The following is a 16,614-nucleotide window of genomic DNA, read 5'->3' as shown; positions in this document are numbered from 1 at the left end:
TTCTCAACCATTATATGTAGCGATTTTGGCTCGCAAAGCAAGGTAATTATAACGTGTTATAGTGACTCCTAAATATTTTAACCTAAGCTGAAATTGACGGTAATAATTAACTTATTTGGTCTGTTCGTCCGCTGAACAGGCCGTGTAACCTTTATTAATTCTATGAGGGCGCTATCTTCCCTTTTACTTTATACCGTAATTTCAATTAAATTAACTTAATAGAGCATGTAGTTCAGACCAGATGTTGCAGGTACCTTACGTTTATGAGCGATACTCAGAGACAATCACTTGTGGAACAAAAATATGGCGTTTAATGAAAGAGACAAACACAACATAAAACTAACTACACGAACAACAAAGGAAATAGAGAAAACAAAGATGACAAATTTTTAGATGACTTTAAAGTTTTTATCCAAGGTGTATTAAGATGGTATAGCGCCTTTCGTGCTCAAATAAAATACACCATTGATTGAAAAATGAGTAACTGATAATTTTGTGGTCATTTGGATACTAAACATGAAGGGGAATGACGGTATAAAGGCATCGGTACATTATATACACAGATCAGTAATCAAAGTGTAACTGATGTTATTGCGATATTGTGTTCTGATAAAGGAGAATGAAACACAAAAAAAAAAAAAAATGCATTTGCATTAGGGAAGGGAAAACATAATTTTGTATACATCCTGACATCGGACCTTAAAAGGACATACAGCCTTAGAACAGGTATACATTAACATACCAGGATCGGTAATCAAAGTATAACATGTTAATCCAGTGTTGTGTTCTGATACCTAAATAAAATACACCCTTTTCAGGAAAGTAAGGAGCAAGTAATTTTAAGTCAGGCAAGCCTTAACAGAAGAAGCACATTATAACAGGGTTATAAGAATAAGAATCTTAGAGTATCTTATCTACTTGTTTTATTAGTAAAACGGAATGTCCCATTGTGTTGTGTGTGTGTGTGTATGTGCATGTGTATGCATTTGCAGGGGAGTGTGTGTGTGTGTGTGTGTGTGTGTGTGTGTGCGCGCATGTGTGCGCGCATGTGTGTGCGCATGTGTGTGTGTGTGCGTGTTTGGTTGAGGTCCCTATGAGTTCAATCAGAGAAACAGTGTGGTCTTATCTGGTCTTTGTGTAGGATCCCAGACCTCCTTGAGCCAGGTGTGTGTGACACTGTGGAATGTGGCCCTCAATAAAATCGTAAAACTGGGTTGCTCATTGGTTGATTGAAGAGTAGATGTCGAAGTTTAGGGTGCCTAGGATATGAAATCTAAATGACTTTTACCAGACGCTACAATGGAGTAATAGAGTTCAGAATTTCAGCACAGGTAGAGTTAAATAGAGTGAGGTGTGAATCAGTATTTAAGGTGTCCAGGATGCTATCAATCTCCAGAGAGTTCTGTACATTAAGATTCGTAGGCTTCGGAGAAATCCTGACTGGATCGTTGAGTAAAACAGCGTGTTAAACGTACTGTTGTTGAGTTTCTAGAAATATGACGTGTCAAGTCAAGAGTCAAGAAGCTTTTATTGTCATTTCAACCATATATAGCTGTTGCAGTACATAGTGAAATGAGACAACGTTTCTCCAGGATCAAGGTGCTACATAAAACAAAGACAGGGCTAGGACTAAGTAGTCCTAGCCACATAAAGTGCAACTGTGCAACCTGGTGCAAACAGTGCAGGACAAGACAGACAAGACAATGCAGGACAAGACAGACAAAAGGTTACAAGACAATACACAAAATACAAAAAAGACAGTACACAAAAGACAGTAAACAAAAAAACAGCGCTGACCGACCAGTGTCAATACTGTATGTAAATACTGTGAGTTCAGACAATATTGCCTGCAGTAATACTCGAATGAACACAGTTTCTTAGCAGCAGGTCCCTGAGATAATAATTGTGCAAATTGTGAATAAGATTTGTGCAAAAAACAGCAACAACTGAAATATTGTACAGTATGAGCGAAATGACTGAAATGTGGTGCAGTGACTGAAAAGTGTGCAAAACAGCATGTAAACAGTTTGTAAACAGTAAGCATATAAACAGTTGATGAATGTAAGAAGCATGTAAACAATGTAAACAATTTGATACAGTAGATGTATATTAGAAGTGTGTGTATGTGGTGTAGGTCTGTGCAGTCCATACAGATGATGTGTGTGTTTGTTGTGCTCAGTACAGTTCAGTTCAGTTATTAAGGAGTCTGATGGCTTGTGGGAAGAAACTGTTACACAGTCTGGTTGTGAGGGTCCGAACGCTTTGGTACCTTTTTCCAGATGGCAGTAGGGTGAAGAGTGTCTGTTAGGGGTGTGTGGGGTCATCCACAATGCTGTTAGCTTTGCGGATGCAGCGTGTGGAGTAAGTGTCCATGATAGAGGGAAGAGAGACTCCAATGATCTTCTCAGCTGTCCTCACTATCCGCTGCAGGGTCTTGTGATCCGAGATGGTGCAGTTCCCAAACCAGACAGTGATGCAGCTGCTCAGAATGCTCTCAATGGTCCCTCTGTAGAACATGGTCAGGATGGGGGAGGGAGATGTGCCTTTCTCAGCCTTCATAGGAAGTAGAGACGCTGGGCTTTCTTGGTGATGGAGCTGGTGTTGAGTGACCAGGTGAGCTTCTCTGCTAGATGAACACCAAGAAATTTGGTGCTCTTGACGATCTCTACCCATGATCCGTCGATGTTCAGCGGAGAGTGGTCGCTCTGTTCTCTTCTGAAGTCTACAACCATCTCTTTAGTTTTATCCCCATTCAGAGACAGGTTGTTGGTTCTACACCAGATAGTAAGCTGTTGCACCTCCTCTCTGTATGCTGATTCGTTGTTCTTGCTGACCCACCACTGCCATGTCATCGGCGAACTTGATGATATGGTTTGATCTGTGCATTGCTGCACAGTCGTGAGTCAGCAAGGGAAGGGTAAAAACTATGGGCTTGTGGTCAGAAAAAACAGCAGTACCAAGATCAATTCTTGTAAAAGATAAGCCATGAGTTAAAACCAAGTCATGAGTATGGCCAAGATTATGTGTAGAGCCAGAAACCCATTGAGTAAATTCCAAAGACTCCATCAGAGTTAAAAATTCTGCAGATTATGGTATAGAGGGGCAGCAAACATGAATGTTGAAGTCGCCTAGCAGCAGTATTTTCCCATACCCAACAGTTCAGCAATTTCACTTAAAAAGGAATTGTTTTGTTGAGGAGGACAATATATTAATGCTTTAACAATTGGGTTTATGGAGACTAGTTGAAAGAGTTGCACTTCAGAGCTGTTGTATACGCCAATAGGTAGAGATTGACAGAGCAAAGGGTCTTTAAAAACAGTTAGCAATCCCCCACCACGGCCAGATAGATGCAGGGAGTTTAGAAAAGTACAGCCATGAGGTACCAGTTCAGAAAGTGGTGATAACTCACCCGGTTTCATCCAAGTCTCCATGATGTATAATAAATCCAATGTTTGTGATGTAAAGTCATTTAAAATAAAAGTTTTGTTTAGCAGTGACCGAGTGTTTATGAGCACCGTTTTCAGTTGTAGTGGAGCTGTATCCCTCTGCCTTGCCCGGAGTAGCGGTCGAAGATTGTGCAAATGAACTCCACCTTGGCATGCACGAGGGAAAGCCTGAGTAGGCCAGCAAAAGATCCGGGGAAAACAGGGTGCAGCCATCGAGAGACACTTTTGTGGAGATTCCATCCAGCGGTAGATCGTCAAGTTTGACCAGATCCCCGCAGAAACGGGTGGGACCGAAAGCCACAGTCCAGCTGAAGGACCAGCCTGAGTTGCACTGTGATACTTCTGCGTATACCGCGTCATCTTTTGGCGTTTTTGGAGAGGCAGCTCAGGCGGAAAACCCACGCAGGTGCGCCGGGAGTAGAGATGAGACAGGTAGAAGACCAGATCACAGTGTACAAAGGGCGCAATTTGGCAGAGCAGTGACCGTGTTTCAAATATTTAGCAAAGTCAAGCGGTCATAAATCAAGGTGGCATTGCTGTTTAAGACTAATTGAGTCAGACATAAAAACAGAAAAAAGATAAAAAGCGCCCAGACGGAGGACCTCAGAAGGCGTGCCAAGGACACCGACGCCATCTTTCTTTTTATCATCACAAGTTAAATTAACGCTAATAACGGAGGAAGAATTACTAAACATGCTGCAGCTCACACCCTGTACAAGCTGAAAGTTTGCCATACTGAATGATTATGTACCTTTGACTTGGATCTGAACTTGCGCAAACAATTCAAGCCCAATTCAATTGAATCCTTCTGATGTTGTAGAGAAGAAGCTGACATGAGCGTGTAAGGACAGGAGTGTGACATGAGCAAGGAAAATGACAGTTCATGAATCACCTGGGATGATCAGCAGTTCAGTTTTGCTGAGATTGATAAGCTGTCATCCACAATAATATGTCTGACAGATATGTTGAGATCCAAGTAGAAGCTGTGGTATCTGATGGAGGGAAAGAGAACATAAGAATAACAATGGGGCTAAACCATTAAGAGCCTTGTAAGTAAGTAGCAGCAGTTTGTATTCAATTCTAAACTTAACAGGTAGCCAGTGTAGAGATGATAAAATTGGTGTTATATGATCATATTTTCTTGTCCTAGTGAGAACTCTGCATTTTGGTCTAACTGTAGCCTATTTATTAAAGATGCAGGACAACCACCTAATAATCCATTACAATAGTCTAGTCTGGAGGTCTTCCTAGCATCATATAAAGATAGGATGTTCCTTAGCTTGACAATATTTCTAAGGTGGAAGAAGGCTGTTTTTGTAATATGGACGATGTGATTTTAAAGACAAGTTGCTGTCTATTATAACATCCAGGTCTTTCACTGTTGAGCTAGCTACAGTACATCCCTCTAAATGGAAGTTGAAGTGTTAGAGCTTCTGTTTACTGGTTTATGTATACCATATATAGGTATATATATATATATATATATATATATATATATATATATATATATATATATATATATATATATATATATATATATGTATATGTATGTATGTATGTATATATATGTATGTATGTATATGTATATATATATATATATATATATATGTGTGTGTGTGTGTGTATATATATATATATATATATATATACACAGTAGTGTTCAAAGTAATAACCAGAATAATCCAGACTAACCAGAATAATCCAGGTTTTTAGTATATTTTTAATTGCTACATGGCAAACAAGTTACCAGTAGGTGAAGTAGATTCACAGAAAACAAACAAGACCAGCATTTGCACCCTCTTAAAGCTGTGCAATTGGGCAATTAGTTGAAAGGGGTGTGTTAAAAAAAAAGCAGTATCTGCCGTTGACTGTACAAACTCAATACTATTTTGTACAAATGTATTTGTTTCTAGGATTTAGCAATCCTGTGAATCACTAAACTAATATTTAGTTGTATGACCACAGTTGTGGTATGACCACAATATATATATATATATATGCCCAAATGTATTGTCAACGTGAATGTTATAATCTCCTACAATTAACGCTTTATCAAAATTAACCAATCGGTCTTGAAGAAAACCTGTAATGTAATCATTTGATTTAAACCAAGTATCAGTAAGGCAACAAAAAACAGAAGTATTCACCATTTTTGTCCACTCAGGCTGCTCAGGTACTTGTTCAGTCTTTTGTCATCTCAAGACTGGACTACTGCAACTCATTGCTGTCAGATCTACCTATAAATGCAATTTGTCCTCTGCAAATAATCTGAAATGCAGCTGCACAACCTTTTTTCCAACCTGTTTAAGTTCTCGCCTACCACCTGTTGTAAACTTTTTCCAGAGAAGACCAGGAGACTTGGATATCCTTGTGCAGTAGTCTTTATTGTAGATACACGATGAAACGAGTCTGCAAGTCAGAGCGTACTGGCACGGGAGCTGCAGTCATCAAGTCTGACTTAAAGTTGTAATACATTGTAAATATACACATTCTGGGGGGGCAGTCCCATCAGATAGAGACAAAACACTCGGGTGACAATCAAAGCATGAAAGGATGTAACAGCCCCCACACCAGATCCTGGAATTTCACCCACCCTTAATCCCATTAACATAACAGTCTTTCTCAGACCCCTTCATTATCATAGAAACGAGTTCACCTCTGATGCTTGCCATTCCTTCTTGACTCAGTCCTTGAAACCCATTGCCACCTTAAACAATGGGACAAATGGTGCAAAGAGACAGATGATACCCTGAGTTACCTTGTCCCTTTCCTTTGATATTTATGAGATACAGGAACCACAAGTCTAATGTGAAGTTTGAATTTAACTAGCATTGTAACTTGATTTGGCTTCTACATGATCCACAAAATATGCTAGAACTAAAAGGAAATAAAACAATGACTTAAAATTATTTTCCCACACACCCCACTGCTATTCTCCCTCCATTGGCTTTTGGTAGCTGTACCCATCAGATTCAAAACACTGATGCTTGCCTAAAAGCCAAAAATAGACCAGCTACTGCTTACCTCAAAGTCCTCGTCACTCCTCACACTGCAGAGCAACCAGCATTGTTTGACTGGTCACACCATCTCTCAGGGTAAAAGGTAGGTATACAAGAAGACTCTTTTCTATTCTGGCACTGAGGTGGTGGAATGAACTTCCCCTATGGGTCCGGACAGCTGGATATCTTCAAACGGAATACTTGAACTAGTACTTTCTCCCCTCTTTGATTTGTGTTCGTATATAAAAAAACAACTTTGAACAGTGTTTTAGGCTAATGGTATCTTAAGTCTGTAACCTAGTAAACCAGATTAAATGTATTCTATTACAGAGACTTGAAAGCACTTGTGTATGTCGCTCTGGATAAGGGATTCTGCCAAATTCTGTAAATGTAAACGTGGTAAATACAATTCCATAAGCCTTGGTGGGTCTACAGGATTTTTTGCTTGCATGCTTCTGCTTCTTCAAACCTGAAACACCGTGTGACCTTTCACCAACCCGCTTTTGGAAAGTTCTGTCAAAAGTGGTTAAAATTTTGCAAAGTTTAAATGGCTGTCTGTTTATCACACTAGTATAACATTTCATGAGATGATCATATATCTCCTCTTTGGCCTTCCTCTTGACCACATACCTGGCAGCTAAATCCAACATCCTTCTACCAATATAACTACTCTGCCTCCTCTGTACATGTCCAAACCACCCAAAAACATCCAACCTGAGCTTTCTCACTGATCTGCTGGTTACTAATCCTGTCCATCCTCGTCACTCCTAAAGAGAACCTCAACATTCTCATCTATGCTACCTCCATCTCTGCCTCATGCCTTTCCTCACTATTACAGTTTCTAACCCATACAGCAGAGCTGCTCTCACTACTGTCTTGTACACCTTTGCTTTGATTCTTGCTGACAATCTTTTGTCACACAAGACTCTTGACACTTTTCTTCACCACTCCAATTCACCTGTACTCGACTCTTCACCTCTTTTCCACACTCCCTGTCACACTTGATGGTTGACCCTAAATACTTAAACTCCTGCACCCCTTCTTGACCTCAGTAACCCCTGTAGCCTCACTGTTTCTACTTCCTCTCATTCATACACATGCTCTGTCTTAATACAAATCTTCTTTACAAAGGAGACCTCCACCTTTTCAGGAGTTCCCTCACCTGCTCCTCACTCTCTCTACAGATCACAATGTCATCTGCAAACATCATTGTCCACTGCGATTCCTGTCTGACTTCATCTGTCAACCTGTCCATCACCATAGCAATCAAGAAGTGACTCAAAGCCGATCCTTGATGTAGCCTCATCTCCACCATAAACTCCTCTGTCTGACCTACAGCACATCTCACTACTGACGTACTCCTCTCATACATATCCTGAACTGCTCTGACATACTTTTCTGCCTCTCCTGACATCCTCATGCAGTACCATAGCTCCCTCTGACCATCTCTGTACTTCTCCATAAACATCCTCAGATGCAAAAATTGCATTACAAATTGTTTACAAATATCAACTTCCTTTCTTAGCCTAGCTTCTACTACTCTTTCCCATAGCTTCATTGTGTGGCTCATGAACTTTATAATTAATTTCAAGGAGAACCCTGTCTTTTAGCTTTATGATCTGGTTTGTTAGAAAGGACTGACTTGTTCATGCTTTCATCACCAGCAGGGTGGATTATTGCAATGGACTCCTTACTGGGATCCCCAAAAAGACCATTAGACAGCTGCAGCTCATACAGAACGCTGCTGCCAGAATTCTGACCAGAACCAAGTCCTCAGGTCCTTACACTGGCTTCCAGTTACATTTAGAATAGATTTTAAAGTATTGTTACTCGTTTATAAATCACTTCATGGCTTAGGACCGAAATACATTACAGATATGCTAATTGAATATAAACCAAGCAGACTACTCAGATCATTAGGATCAGGTCAGTTAGAGATACCAAGGGTTCACTCAAAACAAGGTGCATCAGCATTTAGTTATTATGCCACCTATAACTGGAATCAGCTTCCAGAAGAGATCAGATGTGCTTCAACAGTAGACACTTTTAAATCAAGATTAAAAACACATCTGTTTAACTCTGCATTTACTAAATGAGCACTGCGCTGCTTCACACTGACTGCACTTTTTATCCAAAACACCTTTACTCCTGTTTTATTCTTTTTAACATATTTTAAACTGTTTTTATTAAAATCACATATATTTTCTTTAATTGTTCTTTGTTTTTATTATGATTTTATCGTATGTCTCTTATCTTTACATATATATTTTGTTCTCTCTTATAAACTGTTTTCTAATTTCTATGTAAAGCACTTTGAATGACCTCTGTGTATAAAATGTGCTATACAAATGAACTTGCCTTGCCTTGCCTTGATGTGGCAGCCATATTGTTTACAAATGTCACGGTTTTTGATCATTGTTTTTTGTCACACTACTGAGTAGTATGACAACAAAATTATGTAGATATGACAAAAAAATGTAGGGTAAGTCTCAAAAATTTGTTGTCCATATTATGCAAATTTTGCTAAAAATCTATGTAGGTTAAGCTAAGTAGGTTTTTTCTTTTCTTCAAAAGAACCAGCTTTGTTTCCTTTTTGGCGGAATTTCTTAGAGCGCTTTCCACTAAATGTTTGTGCATGTGTTTGTGCGTGCGTGTAGGGTTTTCAACGTGTGTATGTGGAGCTCCCAGAAATCAGCCTGGATGTTCCTCATGCCCACACCATCTTGGAAAGCTTTGTGGATGTTTGTCATCAGCAGTCTGTCATCACCAAGCAGCTCAGAGATGCCTGCCCCTCCAGGTATGCCTCATTTACATATTCATTGAAATGCACATGATTGCCAGCAGCGTATTTGACTGAAAATATGATTAACATATTGCAACTTGAGTCGCAGTAATTATGATCCATTTCATGGGTGCAATGGGGTGTAAAGTACTTATAGGTAGATGTGTATAAACTTTCAGACGCACAGCTTTCAGGTATGTAATAGGGTGAAATGGGCATGTTTCAGTAACATGAACAGAAAACACTACCATAGTGATCAGAGCTGAGTGATCTTAACTGTATTGATGGAAATCATTTACTAATGGCTTAGTACATCTGTTTGTAAGTGCTGCCACCTCAGAAGCAGTCTATACAGGGAATACAGTGTAATTAGATTATAGAATTCCATAATTTTACATTAAGGGGCAGCTCAATTCCAGTCCAGCAGAATGAATCTAGTTCTCATGCAGGTTCCATGGGAAAAGAATGAATGGAGATCTGATTAGAAAAAAAAACATTTTTTACACACATATTTTTTATTTTTTATGTAGTTATTTTGGATTTGTAAAGCACCGTGTGACCACAGAGAAATGCAGGCTTTATAGAGATCTTTATGTACCTGTACAATATGTACTTTTTATAGATCACTTGTTCCAGTGGTTTATTGAGGACAATTCTAAAAAATTTCCAAAATGCCAAAAAGTGCAATTGGATAACCACGATAATCATACTAGATGTATCATAAAGTCTATCTTGTTGAAGGTGACTGTATGAGCATGTGTACACTCCGCTTCATGTGTTCCTATTCAAACAGTTTGTTCTCAAATACATTGTAAGTCCACAGTTTAGTGTACCAAATGATGCATACTTTACAATTCTCTGATTTAACACAGATTTATTTGACCAGCAGGGGGAGAAAGCGCTTTGTGAGTGAAGGAGACGGAGGGATCATTAAGAGCTGAAGATAAACCAGAGAGAGAATACGAACACACACACACACACACACACACACACACACACACACACACACACACACACACACACACACACACACACACACACACACACACATATATATATATACACACACACACACTTGAATTTTTAGTAGTGATGTAAGAATGGGGCAAGCTTTAATCTGATCACAGTTAATTTGCATGTAAAAAAAAATATTAAAAAAACTGTGATTACATACATAGTGTCATGCAAGCTCACATATTTTTTTTTTTTCAACTGTAATTGCAGTAATTCAGTTTTAATCAGGCATGTTACACCAGATGTGGGTATGTGTGTGTCTTCAGAATGAAAGCAGATTGTTCTTGGCATTAAACTTGCACATTTTCACAAAATTTAATTCTGATTTCTCTTTTGTGTTTGATTACATCAGTAGATTTATTAAAATGTTAGAATCTGTATAAAGATAAATCGTGAGTGTGTTTGCCACCAGGAAGCAGTGGGGGCAGCAAAGCCATAAGTTTACATCCAAAGCAAGCTTGGAACTGCATTCTCAAAATATTATTATTATTATTATTTAAGCAATTTAACAGGACAAAGATTGACATTAATGTAGCTGAGTGATTGAAGGTAGTTAAGAGACTCCGTAAAGTTTAAGAGCAATTAAAAATTAATTTTTTGTTTGTAAACTCTACATTCACAGTTATTAATGATGCAAAATTTGTTTTTGTTTGGTTAATGGGTATGAATTACCAAAATTTCAGTGTTGATACAAAACTGGACTCAATGTATCTTCAGTCACCTAATGAGAGAGGTACTCATGTAAACGTGCGTGTGTGTGTGAGAGAGAGAATATTTATACAATTCTAGGTTTGACTTAATCAGTTAACAAAGAACATTATGTCACAAATCAGCTTTACAAAAATCCCAAATACGGCTTTAATTTTAGATCACTATTGTGCTTATTGACCCTTTATAATCTGATCTATACTACATGATTAAATATTACATCAGTAATTAAGAACACTATTTCTCCACCTTCACTCATGTGTTTCCAGCTGCTGCCACCTGCAGGACATTCCAAACAACTGGAACTGACTGAGAAACATACATAGAAAGTTGAATTGTATGCTGTAGACTTGATGTAAATGTTTCTGACTTTAAACAATCTTTCTTACTTTATTTACCTGAACTTGTTGTCGGTTTACTCCATTTGATTCTACTGGCAGAAAACCTAAAACAGGAACCATCTAGCAATGTAACCAAAAAAGAGGCTTAATATAAAAGTTATGTTTAATGGTATACAATATAGTAAATTGTTCACCAGCAGATTGACCTGTGGCTGATGCTTAGGAGCTCCAGACTGCTGCTGCTGCTGAACAACATTATAAACCACAGGAAGTCCCACTCCCTCTATTTTATTTGCACCAGTAAGTGCAGGGACTTGCTGAATAAGCACTAACTGAAATCAAGCATAAGGACAATATATTTTAAAAAATCAACTGAGATGTGTTAGAGTATTGTTTCATTTAGTACATCTGAAGAGTACTATGCACACAAGTTAAAAACCAAATCATTAAGTACTTACACTAAGTACTGTTTATCAGGAGAATTGTTTAATGTCAGGTATCCTGACAACATTCTCCTGGTTACCATGAACACATTTACAAAAAAACACATTCTGCTTTAGTGTTAATTATTTATTTATAAAATCTTTTTAAATAAAAAAAAGTGTCTTCTGATGCAGTCCACACACACACACACACACACACACACACACACACACACACCTGTGAAAGAACCATGCTGTTCATTGCTCCAGCTGCATTTTGTCCTGCAGCACTATTCAGACTTGCAGCCTGAATTCACACACAATAATTAAACACTGTAGAATTCCTTAGATGCTTCTTTTTTAGAATAGAAAAAAAAAATAAATCAGGAAAAACATAATAAAGAAGCTATTAACAAATCTTTAACATGGTTCAACTAATATTAATACACCTTACTGCTCTCAGACTCAGTGCTCAAAGCCAAGGAGAACACACAATATTGTTAATGGCCAAGTAAAAGACACAATCCTACTCTCAGCCACTCAGAACATCCCATAGTCTTTATTAGTGTTTAATAAAACAGCACACTCGGACTGGAATTATCATTATTTTTTTACCTCTGCACTTTCAGATGAAGCACCTCCTCTCACCTAAACACAAACAAAAGTCATTAAGATGAAAACAAATAAACTGAAAAAACAGAGAGAGAGAGAGAAATCACTACAATGATTATATATATCATACAGAATTTCAGGATATAATGTAAACAAAAATGTAAATACTTCACCTACTGTGTGTATGTATCAGTCCTTAGAGCAGACTAACGGCTGTGAGTATGAGTTTGTGTATTTCTGTTTATGGCGGAGCTGCTTGAGGTTTATAAAGAATAACGCACACTGACGTTATCTTATGGCTTTAAGTAATTACATACCTTAACACAGGATGTGGTAAGTGACGACACTTAACTACCAATAGACAAAACAAAACAACAAGAACAGACCCAATCACAGACACACAAATATTTTGCAGATAGAGTATAAAATGCTTTAATAAATTACTGAGGATTTAATTCATGTAGCAAGTATAGGTTTCAATGGAGAGGTATTCACATATGAGCTTGGTGTGTAAATTGGCAAAGGTGATGTCAAATGCAAGAATAAGAAGAAAACAGCATGGTATTCAGGTTTTATTCATATTTTTATTCATATTTTTATTTTATTCATATTGATAGACTTCCACTTGATAGATTAGAACGGGGTGGGCAAACTTTTTGACTCGCGGGCCACAATGGTTTCTAAAATTTGACAGAGGGGCCAGGCCAGAATAGGAGATTGGTGTGTTTGTGTGAACTAATACAAATTAAATGTAAAAACCATTACATGAAAAGATGTGGCCTTTAACAGGCAGCAAAACACCATTGTGCTTAGTTTATTGTAAAAATTGTTTTACAAATGTATTGATTTAATAACGTAGTAATAAACTCCCATTTAGTTTCAGTGGGAACAGTGTTGTTGGTCTCCTTTTTTTTTGCAAGTGCATCAATGTCTGGTGTTATATTTGTTGTGGCAATTCTCAAGATAGATCCGAGGTGTTCGTCAGTTAACTTGGATCTGTGACGGGCTTTGTTGATGTTCATGAATGTCTTTCATCATGTTCATGATGACGCTGAATGTCTGTTCGCACACATAGGTTGAGCCAAACAACGTCAGCATCTTCTGTGCCATCCTCCGGAGGTTTGGAAAAGTGGCTTCGTTAAGTGAAGCATAAAAGTCGTTCAGTTTAAGAGAGTTGACCTTCTCCTTCAATACAGAGTCAGACTGAAGAAAACTTAGTACTTAGTACTTAGCCTTAGTACTTGACTCTTGAATCGCAGTTTGTCTGTGAAAAAGGTATTGCTGAGTCTGTAAATTAGCCGTCAATCTCTGAGCTGTAGCCGCCCGTTCTTGTGGAGACTGTTTACTAGCGTAGTTAGCATGTTTTTTGGCAAAATGACGGCTGATGTTGTATTCTTTAAAAACTGCTACAGTTTCTTGGTATATCAGACATACAGCTGTTGATCGGACTTCAGTGAAAAAATATTTTGTTGTCCACTCTTTATTGAACACTCGGCACTCAATGTCTACTTTTCTTTTCTTTGGTCCACTCATTTTTACTGAAGGGCTGAAAGTGCAAAGCGACAAAATAAAGTAGAGAGTAACCGTAATGCATCACACTCAAGGGTCAATGTCTTCGGGGTGCGACATCTGCTGGGGAAAGATGGGAATTACAGCTAGGTAAAATGATTGTGGTGTCTTTATAATAAAATTTAATTTAATAATATAACGTGGACGAGTTCAGCGGACCGGATTAAAAAGCCCAACGGGCCGTATATGGCCCGCGGGCCGTAGTTTGCCCATGTCTGGACTAGAACATGTTGTTGGTATTAAAGGGCCAGTCGTCTCCAGGCTCATGTCTTATTTGACTGATCGTTATCAGTTTGTGTGTATATAAATGGTGACCTCTATAAACAAAGTTATATTTGTTGTACCACAAGGTTTTAAACCCACTACTTTTATCCTTCTATATGCTACCTCTTGGTGTAATTATTTGTAAACATGGTATTAGCTTCCACTGTTATGCTGATGACACTGCTATATGTTTCAGCCAAGTCAAATGAAAGACACCAGCTTAATAAGATTGAAGAATGTGTGAAGGATATTAGACTGTGGAGGCTTACTAACTTCCTGCTTAACCTGTTCAAACCAAGCTCTATTTATGAGCCACTTGCTTGAAAAAGACATGATCGATGATTATCTCAAAAACTACAAGGTGTATTTGAATAACACATTTGAGATTGTATATTGTATAACATATCACCATTAACTGTTCTTCATTCTATTATGTATCAGAGTTATTAATCTTTTGTATCAGAGGTATTATAGAGAGGTTTTTGAAGAGGAACATTTAGGCAGACTCTCCAGTGCCAGGTTAGCACACCTGTGTATCTGAATTTTCTCAGGTACCAAAAATTATTTGTTTTATATGTCACTATAATTGTTCATTGCAACCAAATATAGCTATTTAGGATATATTTTGGAATCTCACTAAGGTTGTGAAAAATGTTAGGTATTCAAATTCATATTCAATTTATTTGTATAGCGTTTTTAACAATTCCCAGTCTCAAAGCAGCTTTACAAAAGTATGGAAACAAAAGAGAGAGAAAAAAGAAACAAATATATAATAATAATAAGAAGAAGAAAAAATAAGGATAAAAATAAAAAAATTAATATATACAATTAAATTTTAAAATGAATTTAAAAATATTAATTTATAATACAATATATCTATCCCTATCCCTAATGAGCAAGCCGGATGCGATGGCGGCAAGGGAAAAAACTCCCTGATATGATATGAGGAAGAAACCTTGAGAGGAACCAGGCTCAGAAGGGAACCCATCCTCATTTGGGTGACACTCTACAGAAAGCTGATTTTATCTCTGCTTTAACTTCCCATTACTCCTTTGATTTTATTGTGCTAACAGAAACCTGGATATCCCCACAGAACACTACTACTCCTGGTCCCCTAGGAAACTTCCTGGAAGAAATGGACACACTACTTAGTGTTTTCCCTTCCGATAGCTCCCCTCTGATGGTGCTTGGTGACTTCAACCTCTGCTCTGAAAGGCTTCCCTCCTGACTCTTCTCGACTCATTCGCCCTGACACTCAACAGCTACATCCCCACACACAAAGGAGGCAATGTCCTGGACCTGGTTTTCACCCGTCCTTCCCCAGATACAGACGTGACTGTTACCCCACTACACATCTCTGATCATCACCTGGTATCCTTCACCATCACTCTCCCTACCCTACCTAAAACTACCTCTCATCCCCTCGCTCTTACCTGCCGCAACCTTCACTCTGTCTCCCCTTCTTCTGTAGCTTCTGCCACTCTTTCTTCTCTTCCTGATCCTGAGTCTTTTTCCTCACTACCCTTGGACTCAGCCACAGATACTAAAAAAGTAGGAGACTAAAAACCTGGAGAGATGGTGCCAGGAGAACAATCTTCTCCTGAACGTCAGCAAGACTAAAGATAGTGGACTTCAGCGGTCATACCACCCTCTAAACATCAACAGGACCCCAGTGGAGAGAGTGGACAGTTTCCGGTACCTAGGTGTTCACATCATACAGGACCTGTCGGTCCTGTCACATTAACACCCTGGTGAAGAAGGCATGGCATCTGTACCATCTGAGATTCTTGAGGGACTTCAGACTACCCTCTCACGTGCTAAAGACCTTTTACACCTGCCTGCACCATTGAGAGCGTCCTGACGGGTAGCATCACTTCCTGGTATGGGAACAGCACCATGCATGACAGGTGAGCCCTCCAGAGGGTGGTGCGGTCAGCTGAGCATACCATCCACACTGAGCTCCCTGACCTGCAGGACATCTACAACACGCGGTGCCAGACCAGATCCAGGAAGATTGTAAAAGATCTCAGACATCCCAACAATGGACTCTTTTCTTTGTTGCGTTCAGGGAAACGCTTCCGCTCCCTGAAAGCAAACACAGAGAGGATGAGGAGAAGCTTCTTCCCACAGTCCATTCGGATCTTAAACCAGGAGACACCCAGGATCTAGCACTGGACCGCTCTCTCCATCCCCACTGTTCTATGCACCCCCCCCCCCCCTTTTTTTTTTTTTTTTGCAATGACACTTTAATTCTTGGCTGTCACTGTCACTTTAACTCTGGACTTGCACAGCACAGTGCCACTTTATACACTCCACATATTATTTACACACCATACTTCACCTGAACATTCTAAGGACACTTTAACTCTGGACTTGCACAGCACAGTGCCACTTTATACACTATTTACACACCATACTGCACCTGGTCACTTTAAGGACAATCTTTAAATACCATGC

The 16,614-nt window shown here is 38.8% G+C and overlaps 1 protein-coding gene across 3 annotated transcripts in view; it reads left to right on the top strand.

Moving 5' to 3' along the window:
- Positions 1-10,560, top strand: part of pdcd4a (programmed cell death 4a) — a 49,983-nt gene extending 39,423 nt beyond the window's left edge. The window contains exons 10-12 of one of the 3 annotated variants that reach the window (XR_009648661.1): positions 9,103-9,242; positions 10,114-10,245; positions 10,278-10,560. Coding sequence is in view for 2 of the 3 variants with exons in the window: in XM_060873292.1 (XP_060729275.1) it covers positions 9,103-9,242; positions 10,114-10,168 (195 nt within the window). In the remaining variant the exon portion in view is untranslated. Of the gene's footprint in view, positions 1-9,102; positions 9,243-10,113 lie in introns of all 3 variants that reach the window. The other 2 variants (XM_060873292.1, XM_060873293.1) reach the window with 2 other exon arrangements.
- Positions 10,561-16,614: the final 6,054 nt, after the last annotated feature.

The sequence above is a fragment of the Tachysurus vachellii genome, chromosome 6 (genome assembly GCF_030014155.1).
Source record: "Tachysurus vachellii isolate PV-2020 chromosome 6, HZAU_Pvac_v1, whole genome shotgun sequence".
Lineage (NCBI taxonomy): Eukaryota > Metazoa > Chordata > Actinopteri > Siluriformes > Bagridae > Tachysurus > Tachysurus vachellii.
This window is presented reverse-complemented; position numbering and strand designations above follow the sequence as displayed.